Genomic DNA, 16,488 nt, shown 5'->3' on the forward strand with positions numbered 1-16,488 from the left:
GTTAATTTGTCCCTTTTTTAAAGTTGTATGTCTACTCAAAAGTAAAAAGGCATGATAACCAGCTAATCATTTTCTTTTATTTTATCTGACTAAACACCAAAACAAAAATCGCTACAGAGCCGAATAAATTTTTTGTGGCAAGAAAGTTTCTATGATTAAATAGGCAAAACTTTCTGCAGCAGAGCCAAAAATGTATACTGAAAATTGAAATCCCAAAGTTCTACACAATCAAAAACTAATCTAAACAATCAAAAACTAATCAAAAAATCTGTAAAGAAAAAGAAGATTCAAATTGTCTGTGTTCATTGAATCACGTCTCATTACAATTTATTCGTAGCCACGCAATTTTTTTCAGAAATGCACAAAACTGGAAGCTGAAACAATTGTATTTGTATTTATTGGCGTTGTTAGTTCCATTAACTGGGTTACTCTATCAAGGAATCGAAATTGTCACTTTAAATGTGTTTTTGCTTAAACAAAGGGTAAAAACAGGTATTGGTGACACAAACCAAAAAGTTTTGGGCAATTACAAAAGAGAAGCAGCAAAGTAGATAAAACGAAAAAAAAAATTAAAACCTGAGATACCATTCGATAAAAAAAACAACAAAAAGTAATCCTGTCAACATGGTTGATTTATCAACTACTGAGATTTCTGTTTTTTAAAAAACAAATGGAGTCTCAAAAGAGCGAAAAATGTCTAATAAAAAGCTGTTTCAAAGATGGAGCTCGACGAAAAGCCTAACAAAGAAACATATAATGGAAACTTTCAGTGGAACAAAGAGTCAGAAAAAAATTACATCGCATCTGTCAACAGTCTCAAAAATTCACCTCATTCCCTGCAATAAACAACCGTTCGATGGGCATCTTTCCCACGATTATAAAAGTCTCATATTATTTCAAGGCAGCACTACTCGATTTTAACTATTTTGTAATTAAGCAAGTGGTATCAAAAATACGGTGAATTGCGGCGAATTCCCCTGTCGAGGTCTACAGGCTGAGGTCAAGTTACCTCGAATCAGACTATCACTGAGCGCAAATATGTAACGTCGGGAAACGTCTTTGATCGCACTTTAGTCTGGACAATTTTCTGGATTTTATCTGATCATAGGTCACCTGCGTCAGGGTTGGTCCGACCAGAGGTGTCTTTGAGGGCACATCAGACTGGGCAAAGGTGGATTCGGGTGCACACAAAATTGACCAGAGGAGGTTTTCGAACGGATTTTAGTCTAATCAGAAGAGATTTTGCATGTGTAAAATTGTCTAATCAAAGGACATTTCAAACGCTGGATAGTTTGATCAGAGGCGGCTTCGAACTCACGATATTCTGATCAAAAGCAGTTTCAGGCGCTAAGATCTGAAAGAATAGCTGAAATACCATCGGATAAATTTTCAGGTTGAACCAACAAACATTTCGATCCAACATGATTTGGTAGTGTTTACCACCTCCCTTCTCATCTGGAAACCCAAGCGAACTAAAGTGAACCAAACAAAGGGTAACCCCTAACAACCACTATTAAGCAAACTGTAAAACATTTAAAATGATGGCTGTAGCTTTCCTAGAATAAAAGACAGCAGGTCTCATATTTAAGATCTCTATTTGGCTTAATTTTATTTGAAAACAGAAACTTTAACTAATCAAGGATTTCTCCAAATGAACGGCATTGTATGGACAGAATAGCACTAGAGTAAAAATTTAAAAATGTTAAGAGCGATTACTGTAGCCTTCCTTGTAAACAAAATTTGGTGACCTGATTTTGCTCATTAAATCAGAGAAAGTTTGGGTTAAGAAGTTGTCCAAAGCAAACCATATTGTAACCACAGACTACCACTGCTAATCAAGTTGTAAGACATCCAGAATGAATACTTTAGTTTAACTACGAAAAAAGTTGCTAGGTCTCCTGTTTTTAGTCTCATTTATATGATGTTCTGGTTGGAGCGAATTTCGAGCTCACTGTAGTCTGGACAGTGTTCGGGGACCCTTCTGGGTAAAGGTCGCTTGGAAACCTCAACAGTAGCCTAGATCTTTTCTGAGTGCTCGATAGTCTTGAGAATGGAGCTCACGATAGTCTGATCAGAGGTCACTTCGGCCTGTGATTTGTCTGATCAGAGATATCTTTGAGCATACTCCGAGCAATTAGTGAGTTTGGAGCGCACCGTCTGAGAAATTCATATTAGAGGTCACTTTTGTCGGAGAATGTCTGATAAAAGATTACTTCCGTCTGTACTTGAGCCGCAAGCCGACTCAAGTCTGGGCCACACTCAACAACAATCAAATAGTAGTTCTAATAGAGCCAAAGCCTGACCTTGGATGACAGCGAAAGTGACAGGACGCTGGTCTGGACAGAATAAATTATGACTGACATGGCCGAAAACAGAAGAGATATTGGTCTAACAAAGATTAAAGTTGTTTGCACACGCCGCAACAAACTACTAAAATTATTAGCTGTTGAATTTGATACAAAAAGTCAAAAATCTTAATCTGCACTTTATCCATATGTTATTTTTTGAAAAAAATAGTTAAATCATATTAGAGTATTTATTAGTCTATTTGATTATTATTAATCAATATTAGTTATCATATGAGGGCCATGCCTCAGCGGCCCGTGGTATTTGATATAAAACTATCAGAACCGAACGTGGGATTAGTTTATCCATTTAATTATGTGAAAACATGCTTTAATCTCGACAGCTAATTGGCGGGATGAAATGATAGAGGGGTGAAATAGGAGAGGGGTCAAATGATAGAGGGGTGGATAAATCGGGGTTAGAAGATAGGGGGTTAAAAGAATAGGGGTGAAAAAAGCAGAACCAAATACAATAATGCAAACCTGGAGGGCCGATGAACCCCGTTGAAAACAGGACTACTAGAAAGGACAATAATAAATATTAAACAACGAACACAAATTAGGACCAAAATTCGATAGATTTAATAAACAAAATCATAAAATCAAACTCGCATCAGGTAAAAACTGAACAAAACAATTTAACCTATACTTCATTAGAAAAAATATGAGACCTGTGCTCACTGCGACTGGTTAACAAGTCGACAAAAAAGCAAAGAGGTGCGAAATTCAAAAATACGTTTCTATTTTTGAAAACAATTAATTTTACCGTTATTAATGTCATCAGATATCAACTGAAATCCCTGAAATGTTCATTTATGTCTCCATAGGAAGCAACTGAGACATGTCATCATCCAAGGTCCAATTGAGCAAAATTTCAAAGCCAATGGAACCTACGATCGTCGTTATAAATCAAAAAGAAAACAAAAATGTACAAATATAAAAAATCTCAACTATTTTGTGTTAAATCTTGTAGTAACAGTAGTAACAAAGCCGAGAAACAATTGTTTGAATGAAAAAATTGTTATAGAGATCAATTTGTAGTGCACTGGAAACGAGTTGTGACCCGTGTTTACAGAGACTGATCTACAAGTTGACCGAAAAACTATTTAAAAGATGACGAAATTCAAAAACCGAAATATGTCTTTAAAAACAAATATTTTCAAAAGTCATAACAGACTGAAAATAACAACAAACAGTAATGGATTGAATTGCAGTACCTCAGGAAGCCAGTTGGGCCTGTTAATAAGGAGACTAAGTTACGACCCCACGAAAAAACACCAAAGATATAAAGAAGCCAAAACTTCAAACGATTTTACACAATTCAGGGCACTATAGTTATAAAATGACGCCTGCAAGAACTGTTAATTGTCACTTCTTCTTCACTTTAACATCAGCGAGCCTTATTTATAAAAGGACGACGACGAGGAGATGACAAAAAAAGAAACCCAAAAATTCAACATTATAGAAGACTCGAAAATTTTTGTTTAAATAATGGTCGAATTAATAGATCACAAGGTATAGCTGAGCGCAAAAAAACTAATGAATCAACAAAAAGTAATTGAGACTTCTAATTGTTGAGATCGAGTTACATGATTACATAAATGAAAGCAAAGGGATGCATTTAAAATTTTTTTCTGATTTAAATTTTAAACTCATTAAAACAAACAGCTATTAACTGAAATCTTTAACTAGTTTGATTTATATGTCCTGGGGAAGCAATTAAGACCTATTGTTATCAGGTAAATGGCGTAAAACAACAAAAAATGACAAAAATGGGCAAAAACAAAATCAAATCAATTTAAATTTTTCGAGATAATTGTGTCTCAGCCCAAAATGCATAAATTTTATAACTAAAACAATTATCATATCTATACCATGTATAGATACGCTTTTTGCCAACGCTGTGCGTTTTCCCTACTATGTTTTCCTTCAATTGGTCATGTCAGTATTCTGATAGTTTGACAAGGAAACAAAATGAACTCATAAAATATACAACCATGCTCAAAAATAAAAAAAATTAAAGAAAACGCGTAGTATAAAGAGAAAGAGACCATTAGTTGATCATAGAACCATTGAAAACATTAACTTATATCCCACAGGAAATCGGTGTTTGCTTGTTTTTTTTACTGAGACTGCGCCCCAAGTTGAGAGAAAAAAGATAGAAAATAGTGGCAAAGTTCAAAATTAACCGATATTTTCTTAAAACAATAATACTCAAAGTCAAAACAGACATTAGATAACAACTGAAAAAAACTGTCTAGATTGATTTATAACTCCTAAGAAACGACTGGATCTTTCACTGGGGACAATAAGTCATTTTACTGCAAAAAAGTTAGCAAATGAATGTAAAACTCAAGAATTACATAAAAGTTTTTTACGAAAACAATCGGTCAGCGCCACAAAAACCATGAGCTTATTGCCATGAAACCGTGTTATAATCTCGTTGCGCCTCGTTTTTTGTGAATGACATCTGTCACTTCTTGAGCCCTGAATTGAATATCTTGTAAGTAAAAGAAATTTACATAAAAAAATTTTACATAGCCGAAATGTTTTGAAAAAATATTGCACCCCATTAAAATCTTAAAAATTTATTCTCTTGAGCATCCATGGCGAGATCAAGATCATCCCAGATGTTACTACGCGTCTAAAAAAGACTCACTTTTTTCAAATGGTTGCGAAATAGATAAATTTTTGAACAAAAATTTTCAGTTTGTCAAAATTAAAAATGCAATTTTTATAGTTATCGAGCTTTAATTTGCAAAAAACTAGCAAAATATCAATTCCAGAAGACTCTCAAAGCCAGCGGGTGTAGAACTAGCGGGTTTGTCAGCTTTAAAAGAACATTGCCGCTGTTTCAAGCTATGTATTTCCTGCAAAATTAAGATAAGTGGCCTAAAATGCAAATTTGGTCTGAAAAAAATCGAATTTTGAAAAAATTTTCAAAAATTCTAGCCTAAAAATTCAGTTCAAAGAATTGAGAATAGAGATAGAATCAATAGCGCCACAGCAAAAAAATTTGAACAAATTTTAGCAAAATGGACGAAAATTAGGTCAAAACGACCGAAAATGTGAATAAAAACAGATGAATTACCCTCAAATATTCACAAAAACTTAAACCTCGATAACTCCCTATAAAAAGCGAAAACTGAAAAAAGCTTTTTAATTCCATATTCTACGCTGGACGAGCTTTTTAATGATACCACTCTGAACTCTCTACGATGATTATATCGATCGGCCAAAATTGACTGAACAAAAAAAACCCATTTGAGTATATAGTTCCTCCCCCACTAAAGTGGGTCGGAACAATAATTAAATAACTCGTCGGATTCCACGAAAGTAAAAAAGAAAACAGTAAACACAAAGATCATCTCTTTGATCTGCAAACATAATTTCGACAGCTGAACAAAACTAAAATGGAGCTACTGGCCCACAGAACAACTTTTTCATTGATGAATAAATATGGTACATCTCTATGATCATCTTGAAAACAAATTAGAACTTAAACAAGATTTATGATACTTATACAAGAACTTACAGGTTATTAAGGAGAATACCAACATAAAATTAGTGAAAAAGTGAAATTTCATGAAGCAAACCAATGACAAAGGAAAAGTTTATTAAATACGTTTCAAATATACAGTAGCTACAGTAACAAACAACGTAATCTATTAGAGAAGAAAACAGCCAAATCAACAATCTAGTATCAAATATTAGGAAAAAATAGAACACTCTAATAGTGGTACGAAAAATACTATTAACAATAATAGCAAAAAACTGAATTAATGGTTCCAGACATCTATCACCCCATAACCATGCAATCAAGGCGAATGTGTTTGAAATACAGAGAGAATGGAACTACAAACCAAAGTAACCATATCAAATGGATCACTACTTGCACCAATCAGATAACGTCATGAGACAGATGCAGGGTGCACAGTTGACGATTATCTTAACAGTTTCGTAGAAGCAAGCACATTCATTAATGGCATTAATCAAGTAAACCAACTGCTTCATCGCATTCAAATGAACTCTTAAAAAAGATGCCTTGCATTACCATCAGAATCAAACTTGATTAAGAAAAAATCTGTAAAGACATCTCAATTTGCTTCTCAAGAAGCCATAATAACGCTGCAAGTAAACTCTTGAACGTAGAAAGTCACGTCAAATTAAAAGACATAATGGAGAACTGCAAACGGAGACCAAAGTCTTAATTCCTATTTATGTCGGAATATAAGAACCTACAAAATAGAATAGCTACAAGAGAATAATGCAAGATTAGTCACAGCAATAACGGAAGGCTATATGACTTTTTATGAAAACAGAAAAAAAAGAATAAAGCCTGTCAAACAGATGGATAGTTTCTGAGATCGTAGTAAGCGATAACCGCTGATTCACTTACTACGAGCTCAGAAACATGTAATTATCAAGATTTTTATAAGATGCTTCGAGAAACCTGAAGACTCCGAAGACATCTGATCAGTATATTTGGACATTAGGAACAGTAAGAGCTAACAAAATTCTGATAAGAGCAATTTTGAGAACAATTAGCAGGCCTCCTTTTACAGACTTAAGGTATAAAGAATTAGAGCTGGTTATTTCTGCGCATGAAGTAGACTCACCTAATGCACTCTGACTAAACGCTTCTGTAAAACACTGAACAAAAAATTCAATTTTTTCGGTTGCAGTATAATACGACACCGAAGCAACTGAAATCAAAACAATGCTGCAAGTAAACTCTTGAACGTAGCAAGTCACGTCAAACTAAAATACAATAAACAGAGCTGCAAACGGAGACCAAATTCTCATTTCCTTTTTATGTCAGAATCTAAAAACCTACAAAATAGAATAGCCCCAAGAGAATAACGCAAAAATAGTCACAACAATAATGGAAGGCTTTACGGGTTTTTATGAAGATAGAAAAAAGGAATAAAGCCTGTCAAACAGACGGATAATTTCTGATAACATTAACGGATGCCAACTACCAGTAAATTGACTAGCAGGTATCCAACACTGAAAACTATCATGAAGCAGAAGCAATTAATCCAAAGTTGCACCGATAACTATAGAAACAGGGAGAGGGATTGAAGGAACGTGAGAAACCAAGGTGACAGAAACTGTTTCATCGTAGCAGAGACCATTATATGTTGTATGAGAAAGTGTAAGAAAGTGTTACAGTATCAGAAACAATAATAGTCAGATCGATAGAGTTCATAGGGAAATCTGAAACAAACATGGACTTGGAGACAACACACAGAGTATCAGAAACAAAAAAAACAGAAGTAGAATAGAAGAGGAAAAAAGGCTAAAAAAAGTTAAATAACAGAACACCGAAAAGACAACTTGTTAGCATTATAAATAGAGCATCATTTCCATCAAGAGTAGACATAGATCTGTTAACGAGGACATATCAGAAGACAGCAAAATAAGTCGTATATTAAAGCAGACCCTAGTTCTGCTTCTTTAAAAGCCCTAAATTATAAAAGGTTGAGAGCTACTCATTTCAACCCGCGAAGTAGAATTACCTAGTTTTCTCTGACTAACCGATAATGTATTACACTGGAGGCAAACCTCAAATATTATTTGTAGTATACTACTAAAACAACGGAATCAATGGTACACAAAGTGCAACTTTCTCTTAGATTCACTAAAGTTAGCCTTGCCAGCGCTATAAAAAAAAAGAGTCCTATCAGTCTCTGGTTGGCTGAAGGCTCATATTCAATATATCGTGTGCTGAGTCCGCCCGTGATCGTAATTATTTTGTCCATTTTGTAGAATTATACTGAATGAGCCCTTTTTTTGGGCGGCGGAGTCGACAATTAGAGTCGTCGTCTGATGTACTTGTCTACTGATGTGTGTGACTAGAGTCGTCAGTAAGGTGTCTAAAACCTGTCAGTTGTGGAGCCAGTGATGGTGCCAGTTATACGGTACGCAAGTCAGTGAGTTCAATCTTCTTGTAGTATCCGTTTGTCTCCCACCCACTGTAATGTAGTAAAGATTTGGCCACAGCGTGGTGAAATGTTGTAGTCTGTAGTCTCTGTTGGTGCTTTAATCGATTTCAATTCATCTTTTTTCAGTATGGATTTGTTACGTTTACCGGCGTACCTTCTTCCTAGAATCCAAAATTAGATACTGTGATCTACTGTATCATTAGCAGTATAATATAGCAGAAAAGTTTCGTACAAAAGTGTCAATAATAATTGTAGAAGGAGCGACAGAAGTTGATAGAGTTTTGAGAAAACTATGGTGATTGAATATCTTTTAACATAGCAGAAACCACTATTTGTCGTATTTATAAAAGTAATAAAATATCAGAAAAAAAAGTCCGGTCGAGAAAAAAACCAAAATGAAATCTAATATAAAAATTCACTTGAAGGCAACACACAGAGTAACAGAAACGAAAAAGAAACAATAAATGTTAAAGTGGTGATGGAAAAAACTAAACGAGACTTAATGCCAGAACACTGAAAGATAAAATTTGTTAGCATTACAAATGCAGAAATTGTTCCACCAAGACTAGACAAAGAACCGTTAACGAGGATTTATTTGAAGACAGCAACATATATCATATATTAAGACACACACTCTTTGGTCTCCCGTTATAGCCTTATATTATAAAGTGTTAGAGCTGCTTATATCTGTGCGAAAAGTAGACTTACTAGTTAATAGAACATTTTTTAACGTAGCAGAAAAAATTACTTGTCGTATATATGAAAGTATTACAATATCAGAAACAAAAATATTCAGTTTGGCAAAGTTCAAAAAGAAATCTGAAACCAAGATGGACTTGGAGACAGGACGCAGAGTAAAAGAAGCGATAAAGAAACAACAGATGTAAAAGAGGAGAGGAAAAAGTGCTGAAATAGACTTTACAATAGGTCGCTGAAAAAAAAATTTTTTAAAATTACAATTGCAGAAACAGTCCCACCAAGAATAGACAAAAACTGTTAACGAAAACTTAGCATAAGACAGCAACATAAGTTATATATTAAGTCAAATCCTAGTTTTTCTACTTTTACCGCCTTGAAGTATAAAGAGATAGAGCTGTTGATTTTTCCGCACGAAGTAGGAATACCTAGCTCTCTCAGACCAGCCGTCTGTTTAAAATGTTGAAAATAAACACTTCAGTGAGGGTTCCGGGTGCAAATTACGCAGGCCAGTGAGGTCAGTCTTGTTGTAGTGTCCGTCTGTCTCCCGGTGTAATGTAGTGAGGATTTGTCCGCAGCGGGGTGGAATATTGTGGTCTGTAGTCTCTGTCGTTGGTTTAAAGAGATTTGATTTCATCTTTTTTCGAAACTGTTTTGTTTCGAGCGCCTTTACTGGCTTACCATCTGGTTAGAATACAAAATTAGATACTGTGGGTTACAGAATTCTTAGCAGTAATACATAGCAGAAATTTTTATAAAACGTTTTCACCAATAACAAATGAAATTGTAAGCTACTGAATCATTTTAACCTTAATTTTGTTTTAATTCCTTCGGAGTAAGATCCAACCACAAAGAAGAAGAAAAAAGTTAAAAATAGTATTATGAAGAAGGAACATGAAGTATTAGTTATACACAAACAGTGATAATCAATGAACAATTGAAACGAAAATAGAGTGTACTCAACTTTTTACAAAAAAATTTTTTTAATCGTCGGGACAGTGACTTGCATAGGTGGGACTGTAGCCTACAAGAGATTTTGAAATTCGAAGCCCGGAGCTTGATTGCCGGAATCCCAGAGAAATTGAGAAATTGTTTGTCCGGTGCTAGAAAAGCAGCAAGAACCTGAATGTAGAGGCCCGTTTTGCACTGTGACTGTTTAGCTAAGAGATGAGTGAGAAAATAATTTTGTTCATTCGGTAGCTCTCTTTTCGCCAACGTTCGTATTTCATTCGCGGTGAAGGTAATCGAAGGTATACATACACTTTGAGGCGCCTCCGTCTACACATTTAGTGTATTCAATAGGCACAACGATTGGCTTATGGGTCCTGGCGTAGAGTGGAACAAAATCGAAGTGTGCCAAAGTCTTCCGCAATTTTGAAATTTATTGGGAAGTAGGCACACTTGAGAGAGTTTACTGTACCGGTCTTCCTATTTTTACTTGGTTTTCAGTTTTCCGATGATGCTTGTAGTAGAAGTGGCTTTGAGCGTGTGATCCGGAAGAATAGCTATTTAAATCACGTTTTTTAGAACGTGGATGCCGTGATCCGTACCAGTCCTTAGATGGCCAGTGAATTGATGGAATATGAAGTTTGGCCATGGTGGTCTGTCTTATGTTCCTTGTGTCGGCAGAAATGAATCCGGATTCGCCTGTGTTGATGGGGACGGTGAACCTTTGAACTGTGGACTATGTTTTGGTCGAGAGCTTGTGGGCAATTGTGGCACCCGTACAGGAGACATCCCTACAAGACAGTTCTCATGTCTTTTTGGGTGTTATTTCCATTGCTTAGGGTCGGTGCAAAGGTAGTTGTCCGTGGATGTCGGTTTTTTGTAATGAGGATAATGGAAAAATTGTTGTTGTGTTGGCTGGTAAAACAGGGCTGTTGTGCCGATGTGCGCGTTGTGTTGTTGTTATTGATTGTGGTGTCTGCATCTGAGGTGGTGGCTAAACCAGTGGTTGAGATCTGGGATGTTGCATGCGGATTCTTCCAGAGTAGGCCCAGTTTGCCACATCTGTCACTGTCTTTGAACGTTGGGATTTTTCAGCTACAACTTCGTCAGTCAAGGACTGTACCTGTGTACCTTGGGTGCTGTCTGTCGCTCCTCGTGTAGTATCTCTGGAGACAATTTAGCTGATCCTAGTAAATTCGTAATCTCTGGGGAATGAATGTCACTGCCAATGATAAGTGGCGTGGCCGTCCTGCTGCTCCTAAAGAGGTGAAGTAGAGTCACTGTTATTAGCGAAAGAACTCGCATTTCACACACTGGTTCGAGATTTGGATCAGGCAGCACCATAGTTGTGAGTGGCGAGGGGACGATGTCTACGAGGTTCATCATGAGAAGGTCATATTCAGTACGCTCGACAGAAGAAGGAATTGATGATCCCTCAAGGTGAGCTGATGTGCATTGGGTGACATCTGTGGTGTCATTAAAACTTGAATAGTGCCAGGCTATAGTACTTGTTTTGATTAGGGATAACTTGCTTCGGAATTTTTTGATAATCAGGATCATTTTCAAAGGAACCTACAGAGAATTAAAATCTGTTTTAGGTTAAGGTTCAGGTGGAAGCTCGCAGCAGTTATAAAATGATGTTGGTAGAATCGATGCTCTTCAGTTTAGAGTTAGAGTTTTTTTTGCAGGGTGTTGAAAATTTTTAATAGATTCTCCAAATTTGTGTAAAAAACTCATTTCAATTTGAAATTGTGTCTGAGAACTATTTAAGGCTTTTCTTCTTTTCTTCTGTTTGTGATAATAGCATATAATTTTTCACGCTCGCTTGTTTTAAATGGAGGATAATTTGTGAAAAATTTGAAAAAACCTGATATTTTTGTTTTCGGCTATTGTGATATAGCGTCCGAAAAAAATTTTCAAGGAAGGACCAATGAAGCAATGCGGTCTAGGCAATTGCTTTGCTTTTAATACGTACCAGTGACAACCAAATTTTTATTGAACGAATCTTTACAAAATTTCTTTCACTAAATCACGCCCATCAATACGGAGAAGAATGAGATCTTTGAAGTTTATGAATTTTTTAATAAATTTCTATGTGCTGCTCTTGTAACTGTGAGTACCGGGCTTGTAATTGGGCTCGTTTTGCTAATTGTGAAAAAACGCTCTGTGCTACTTCAAAGTTCTCATCTCTGTTGTCTACTAATTGGTTAAATTTCATTTTTTTTCGACAGAATTTGGACTGTAACTTTGGCTAATCATGCCTATTTGTTGTGCATAGAAGCCGATTTATGTGGTTCAGCGTTCAATATCATCGGGTGGGTGTGAAAAATCTAAGCTTGTGCAAATGTCTAAATGTGTAATTCGTTAGACAATATGAGTCATCGTTACCTCTATCAAGCGTGACTTGTTAATCAAAGCTATCCATTTTGCATGGTGCTTTTTTAACAAGGAGTGTTTTACGTGTAACTTGGTCTCCAAATTTTATTTTATTCTGACAGATAATGGTAATCATTCAAAGCATTGGTCTTCTAATTCATATAAGGGTGGAGAAGCTGTTTTACATTGAAACACGGATATTATATTTGTGTCTTTTAGTGTAGCAAATAGATTTTTTCCTGTGATAATAAAGCCTACAACGAGAAATTTTTGTGGCGTTCAATTTCACGGGGTGTGAACAACTTAACCTTATTGCGCGCCATAATCATGTAAGGCGTTAGACGATAGAGTCATCGTTACTTGTATCAAGCGTGACTTTCTAATCAAATTTATCCATTTGCATGGCGCTTTTATTGATCGAGGTAATGTGTAGCTTTGTCTACAACTTCAATTTTATTCTGATGGAAAAAGGGTATTCTTTCAAAACGTTGGTCTTCCAATCCATAAAATGGGGGAAAACCTTTTATATTGAAACAGAGATATTACATTAGAGCTTTTTGTTGTAGCAAATGTAGTTTTTCCTTTTTTTATTATCGCCTTCAAGGGGGAATTTTTTTCTAAGGGAAAAAATAAAAGGTGTAAAATTGTGATTAGGTTGGTATATTGAGTTTATTTCGAATATTAGCTTTCGAGTAAGGTGACACATTAAGTGGTACATTTGGTACCGTTAGATGTTTTTTCAAAATCTGACGAGCTTTTACCGGTAGCAAATTGGAAGCCTCTTCAATACTGGATGAAAACGTCTCGATATCGGGCTGAAAAAAATGTGAGAATTATCACGTCACAATATCCCTGTTTTGCGACAATGTTAGATTGCGAGCGTGGATTGTTGAGTAGATCAAACTGTATTAGTTGTGGCGCGTAGTGATTTTTTTACAAGGCCAATCCTGGTAACTTCTCTGCGAGTTTCAAATTTTGTGGGAAAGAAGGGTGTTTACACTTTTTGTTTACACATCAATTATCGTGATCACACCTGTAGCCTCTTATAAGCAAGAATTCGCGGCAAAGTATTCTTTGCCACTGTTTTGCATAAGGCTAAATTGGGTGTTTGAATTTTTCTCGTTTAAGAACAGTTTGCAACTTGGTCAGATAGAGTCTGGAAATTTACGGGCTTGGTCTTACATTCGCCAGTCTCACCGCAAGTTTGTGTTTTAGAAGTAGTGGGAGTGAAGAGAGTGAATTCGTCAGTAGTATGATTAAATTTGTATTTGACACGTGTAAGATGAGCCAGGTGAAATATTATAAAATACAAAGTAGACAATTTAGTGTATCGATCGAATTTATAGTAGACTTTTGTGAATTAAATGGCGAAGTTACCAAAAAAACAGGTGGCGCGCTGCTCGAAGTTGAAAGATCAATTCGTCTTGTTCTACAAATTTTTGACAGAAAAAATTATTTTATTTTGTTTGAGCAAGTAATGTGTTTTTCGTTTCTGAGTAATTGATAAGATTTTTTGTGTTATTCTCTGTTTAGTTCTGTTATGCTATAGTTATCCGTTGCTATGATGTCCAAAAAAGCGGTTGTTAGACGCCAAATTACAGATCAAGTTCTGATGGTAGAGTAGGGTATGATCGTGTGGTATCTTGTTGTTTGCTAATGCACTGATGAGAATTTGTGTCTTTTGGGTCTGGTGAGAACTTGGGTCTTGAGTCACTTGAATTTAGAAAGGTTATAGGGGGTAATTCTGAGAAAACTAACTGGTAATGAACTTTCAAAATAGGGGGAGGAATTCACTATTTTAAATATTTGATTAAACTGAGCCTGATGTGATTGGTGATAAATACTGCGATCTAATAATTCTCAATTGGAGAATTGTTTGAAATAAGATTTATTTTTTGTCACAGTAGACACAGTATGCATTAGTTAGAGTAGACCTGAAGTTTGAGTTTTACAAGTGTTAACAAAGTTAATGGGAGCCGTTGAGATATTCAGTGACTTGAAATTGTTCAATAGTTCTGATTGTGGTGCGCTCAGCGGAGAAGGTAATAATGTTGTTTGTGGCAAAGTTCTGTTTGTTAATTGAAAACCTGAGTATGACACTGAAATTTGTGTGCTCATCTGTTGTTGTTGTGGAGCTTGCGTTTGTTGAAATTGCGTTTGACTCTAGTAGGTAGGTAATGTATAAGTGATTGCGTGAAAACTGTAGTGAAAGCAACGGAGCATGTCCAGTCGAACGGGATGCAAATGCAAGTTGTGTAGACGTAATGACCAAGTGAGCAAAATTTTTTGGTTTCTTGAGCTTGTTGTTTTGTATTAGAGAGTCTAATGAGTGACTTTGAGGGTGGACTTTTTGTAGCGTTACCATAGGAGCACGTTTTTGATTTTGAGACCGGGATAGCGCTGGTATTTGTGTTGAGCTGAAATTTTAAAAATTAGCGGTCTTAAATTGTGACGTCCAACACTGGCTCAGTCCAACAATGGCACAAACTTTGTTACAAAAAATATCCTATGATGAGTGTTAGATGGTACATCAATGACTAAAAGATTTAAATGTTGTATACTAACTCTGTTTTACTGCTGCAAATGGTGATTCTGGTGACAGAACAGTTTGCTGGAACATGAGACAAAAAAACTTGAAGATAAAACTCATGAGTGCTTGGCAAGATTGTAGTGTTGTTTGTCAAGAGAAGAAAATTTGTGTTTTTTTTCAGTTGCGTTGCAGCTGGTGATCCAACCTTAAAGTATCTTTAGGGTTATTGATTTCATATGAGGCTGGTACATCGTCTAAATTTAGAGTATAAACTAAATCTTTGTAGAGTAAATCTGAAAATTTTTGTTTAGCTTGGGTTGGATACCTTGCGAGATAGCAAAGTATTATAAAACACAAAGTAGACAGTTTAGTGTATCGATCGAATTTATAGTAGACTTTTGTCAAAAAAATGGCGAAGTTACCAAAAAAACAGGTGGCGCGGCTGCTCGAAGTTGAAAGATCAATTCGTCTTGCTCTACAAATTTTTTGACAGGAAACATTATTTTATTTTGTTTGAGCAAGTCATGTGTTCTTTGTTTCTGAGTATTTGATAAGATTTTTTGTGTTATTCTCTGTATAGTTCTGTTGTGCTATTGTTATCCGTTGCTATGATGACCAAAAAAGGCGGTTGTTGGACGCCAAATTACAGATCAAGTTCTGAAGGTAGAGTAGGGTATGATCGTGTGGTATCCTGTTGTTTGCTAATACACTGGTGAGAATTTGTCATCTGGGTCTTGAGTCGCTTGAATTTAGAAAGGTTATAGGGGGAATTCTGAGAAAGCTAACTGGTAATGAACTTTGAAAATAGGGGGAGGAATTCACTATTTCAAATATTTGATTAAACTGAGCCTGATGTGATTGGTGTTAAATATTGCGATCTCATAAATTCTCAATTGAAGAACTGTTTGAAATAAGATTTATTTTTTGTCACAGTAGACACAGTATACATTAGTTAGAGTAGATCTGAAATTTGAGTTTCACAAGTGTTAACAAAGTTTATGGGAGCCGTTGAGATAATCAGTGACTTGAAATTGCTCAATAGTTCTGATTGTGGTGCGCTCAGCGGAGAAGGTAATAATGTTGTTTGTGTAAAATTGTGTTTGTTAATTGAAAACCTGAGTATGACAATGAAATTTGTGTGCTCATCTGTTGTTGTTGTTGTGGAGCTTGCGTTTTTTTGAAATTAGGTGGGTAATGCATAAGTGATTGCGTAAGAACTGTAGTGAACGCAACGGAGCATGTCCAGTCGAACGGGATGCAAATGCAAGTTGTAGAGACGTAATGACCAAGTGAGCGTTTTTTTTTGGTTTCTTGAGCTTGTTGTTTTGTATTAGAGAGTCTAATGAGTGACTTTGAGGGTGGACTTCTTGTGGCATTACCATAGGAGCACGTTTTTGATTTTGAGAGCGGGATAGCGCTGGTATTTGTGTTGAGCTAAAAATTTAAAAATTGGCGGTCGCAAATTGTGACGTCCAACACTGGCTCATTCCAACAATGGCACAAACTTTGTTACAAAAAATATCCTATGATGAGTGTTAGATGGTACTTCATTGACTAAAAGATTTAAATTTTGTATTCTAACTCTGTTTTACTGCTGCGAATGGTGATTCTGGTGACAGAACAGTTTGCTGGTACATGATACAAA

The 16,488-nt window shown here is 35.8% G+C and overlaps 2 protein-coding genes across 2 annotated transcripts in view; both read right to left on the bottom strand.

Annotated features, from left to right (window-relative positions):
* LOC142343165 (uncharacterized) overlaps positions 1-16,488 on the bottom strand; it is a 219,224-nt gene that overhangs the window by 172,103 nt on the left and 30,633 nt on the right. The gene's annotated exons all lie outside the window — the stretch shown is intronic.
* Positions 8,263-16,488, bottom strand: part of LOC142343075 (uncharacterized) — a 36,591-nt gene continuing 28,365 nt past the window's right edge. Inside the window, exons 2-3 of the mRNA XM_075394763.1 lie at positions 11,069-11,509; positions 8,263-8,388 (exon numbers count right to left, since the gene is read on the bottom strand). Of these exons, the coding sequence (XP_075250878.1) occupies positions 8,263-8,388; positions 11,069-11,509 (567 nt within the window). The remainder of the gene's footprint in view (positions 8,389-11,068; positions 11,510-16,488) is intronic.

This window comes from Convolutriloba macropyga, chromosome 7, assembly GCF_964194025.1.
Source record: "Convolutriloba macropyga chromosome 7, txConMacr16.3, whole genome shotgun sequence".
NCBI classification, from domain to species: domain Eukaryota; kingdom Metazoa; phylum Xenacoelomorpha; order Acoela; family Convolutidae; genus Convolutriloba; species Convolutriloba macropyga.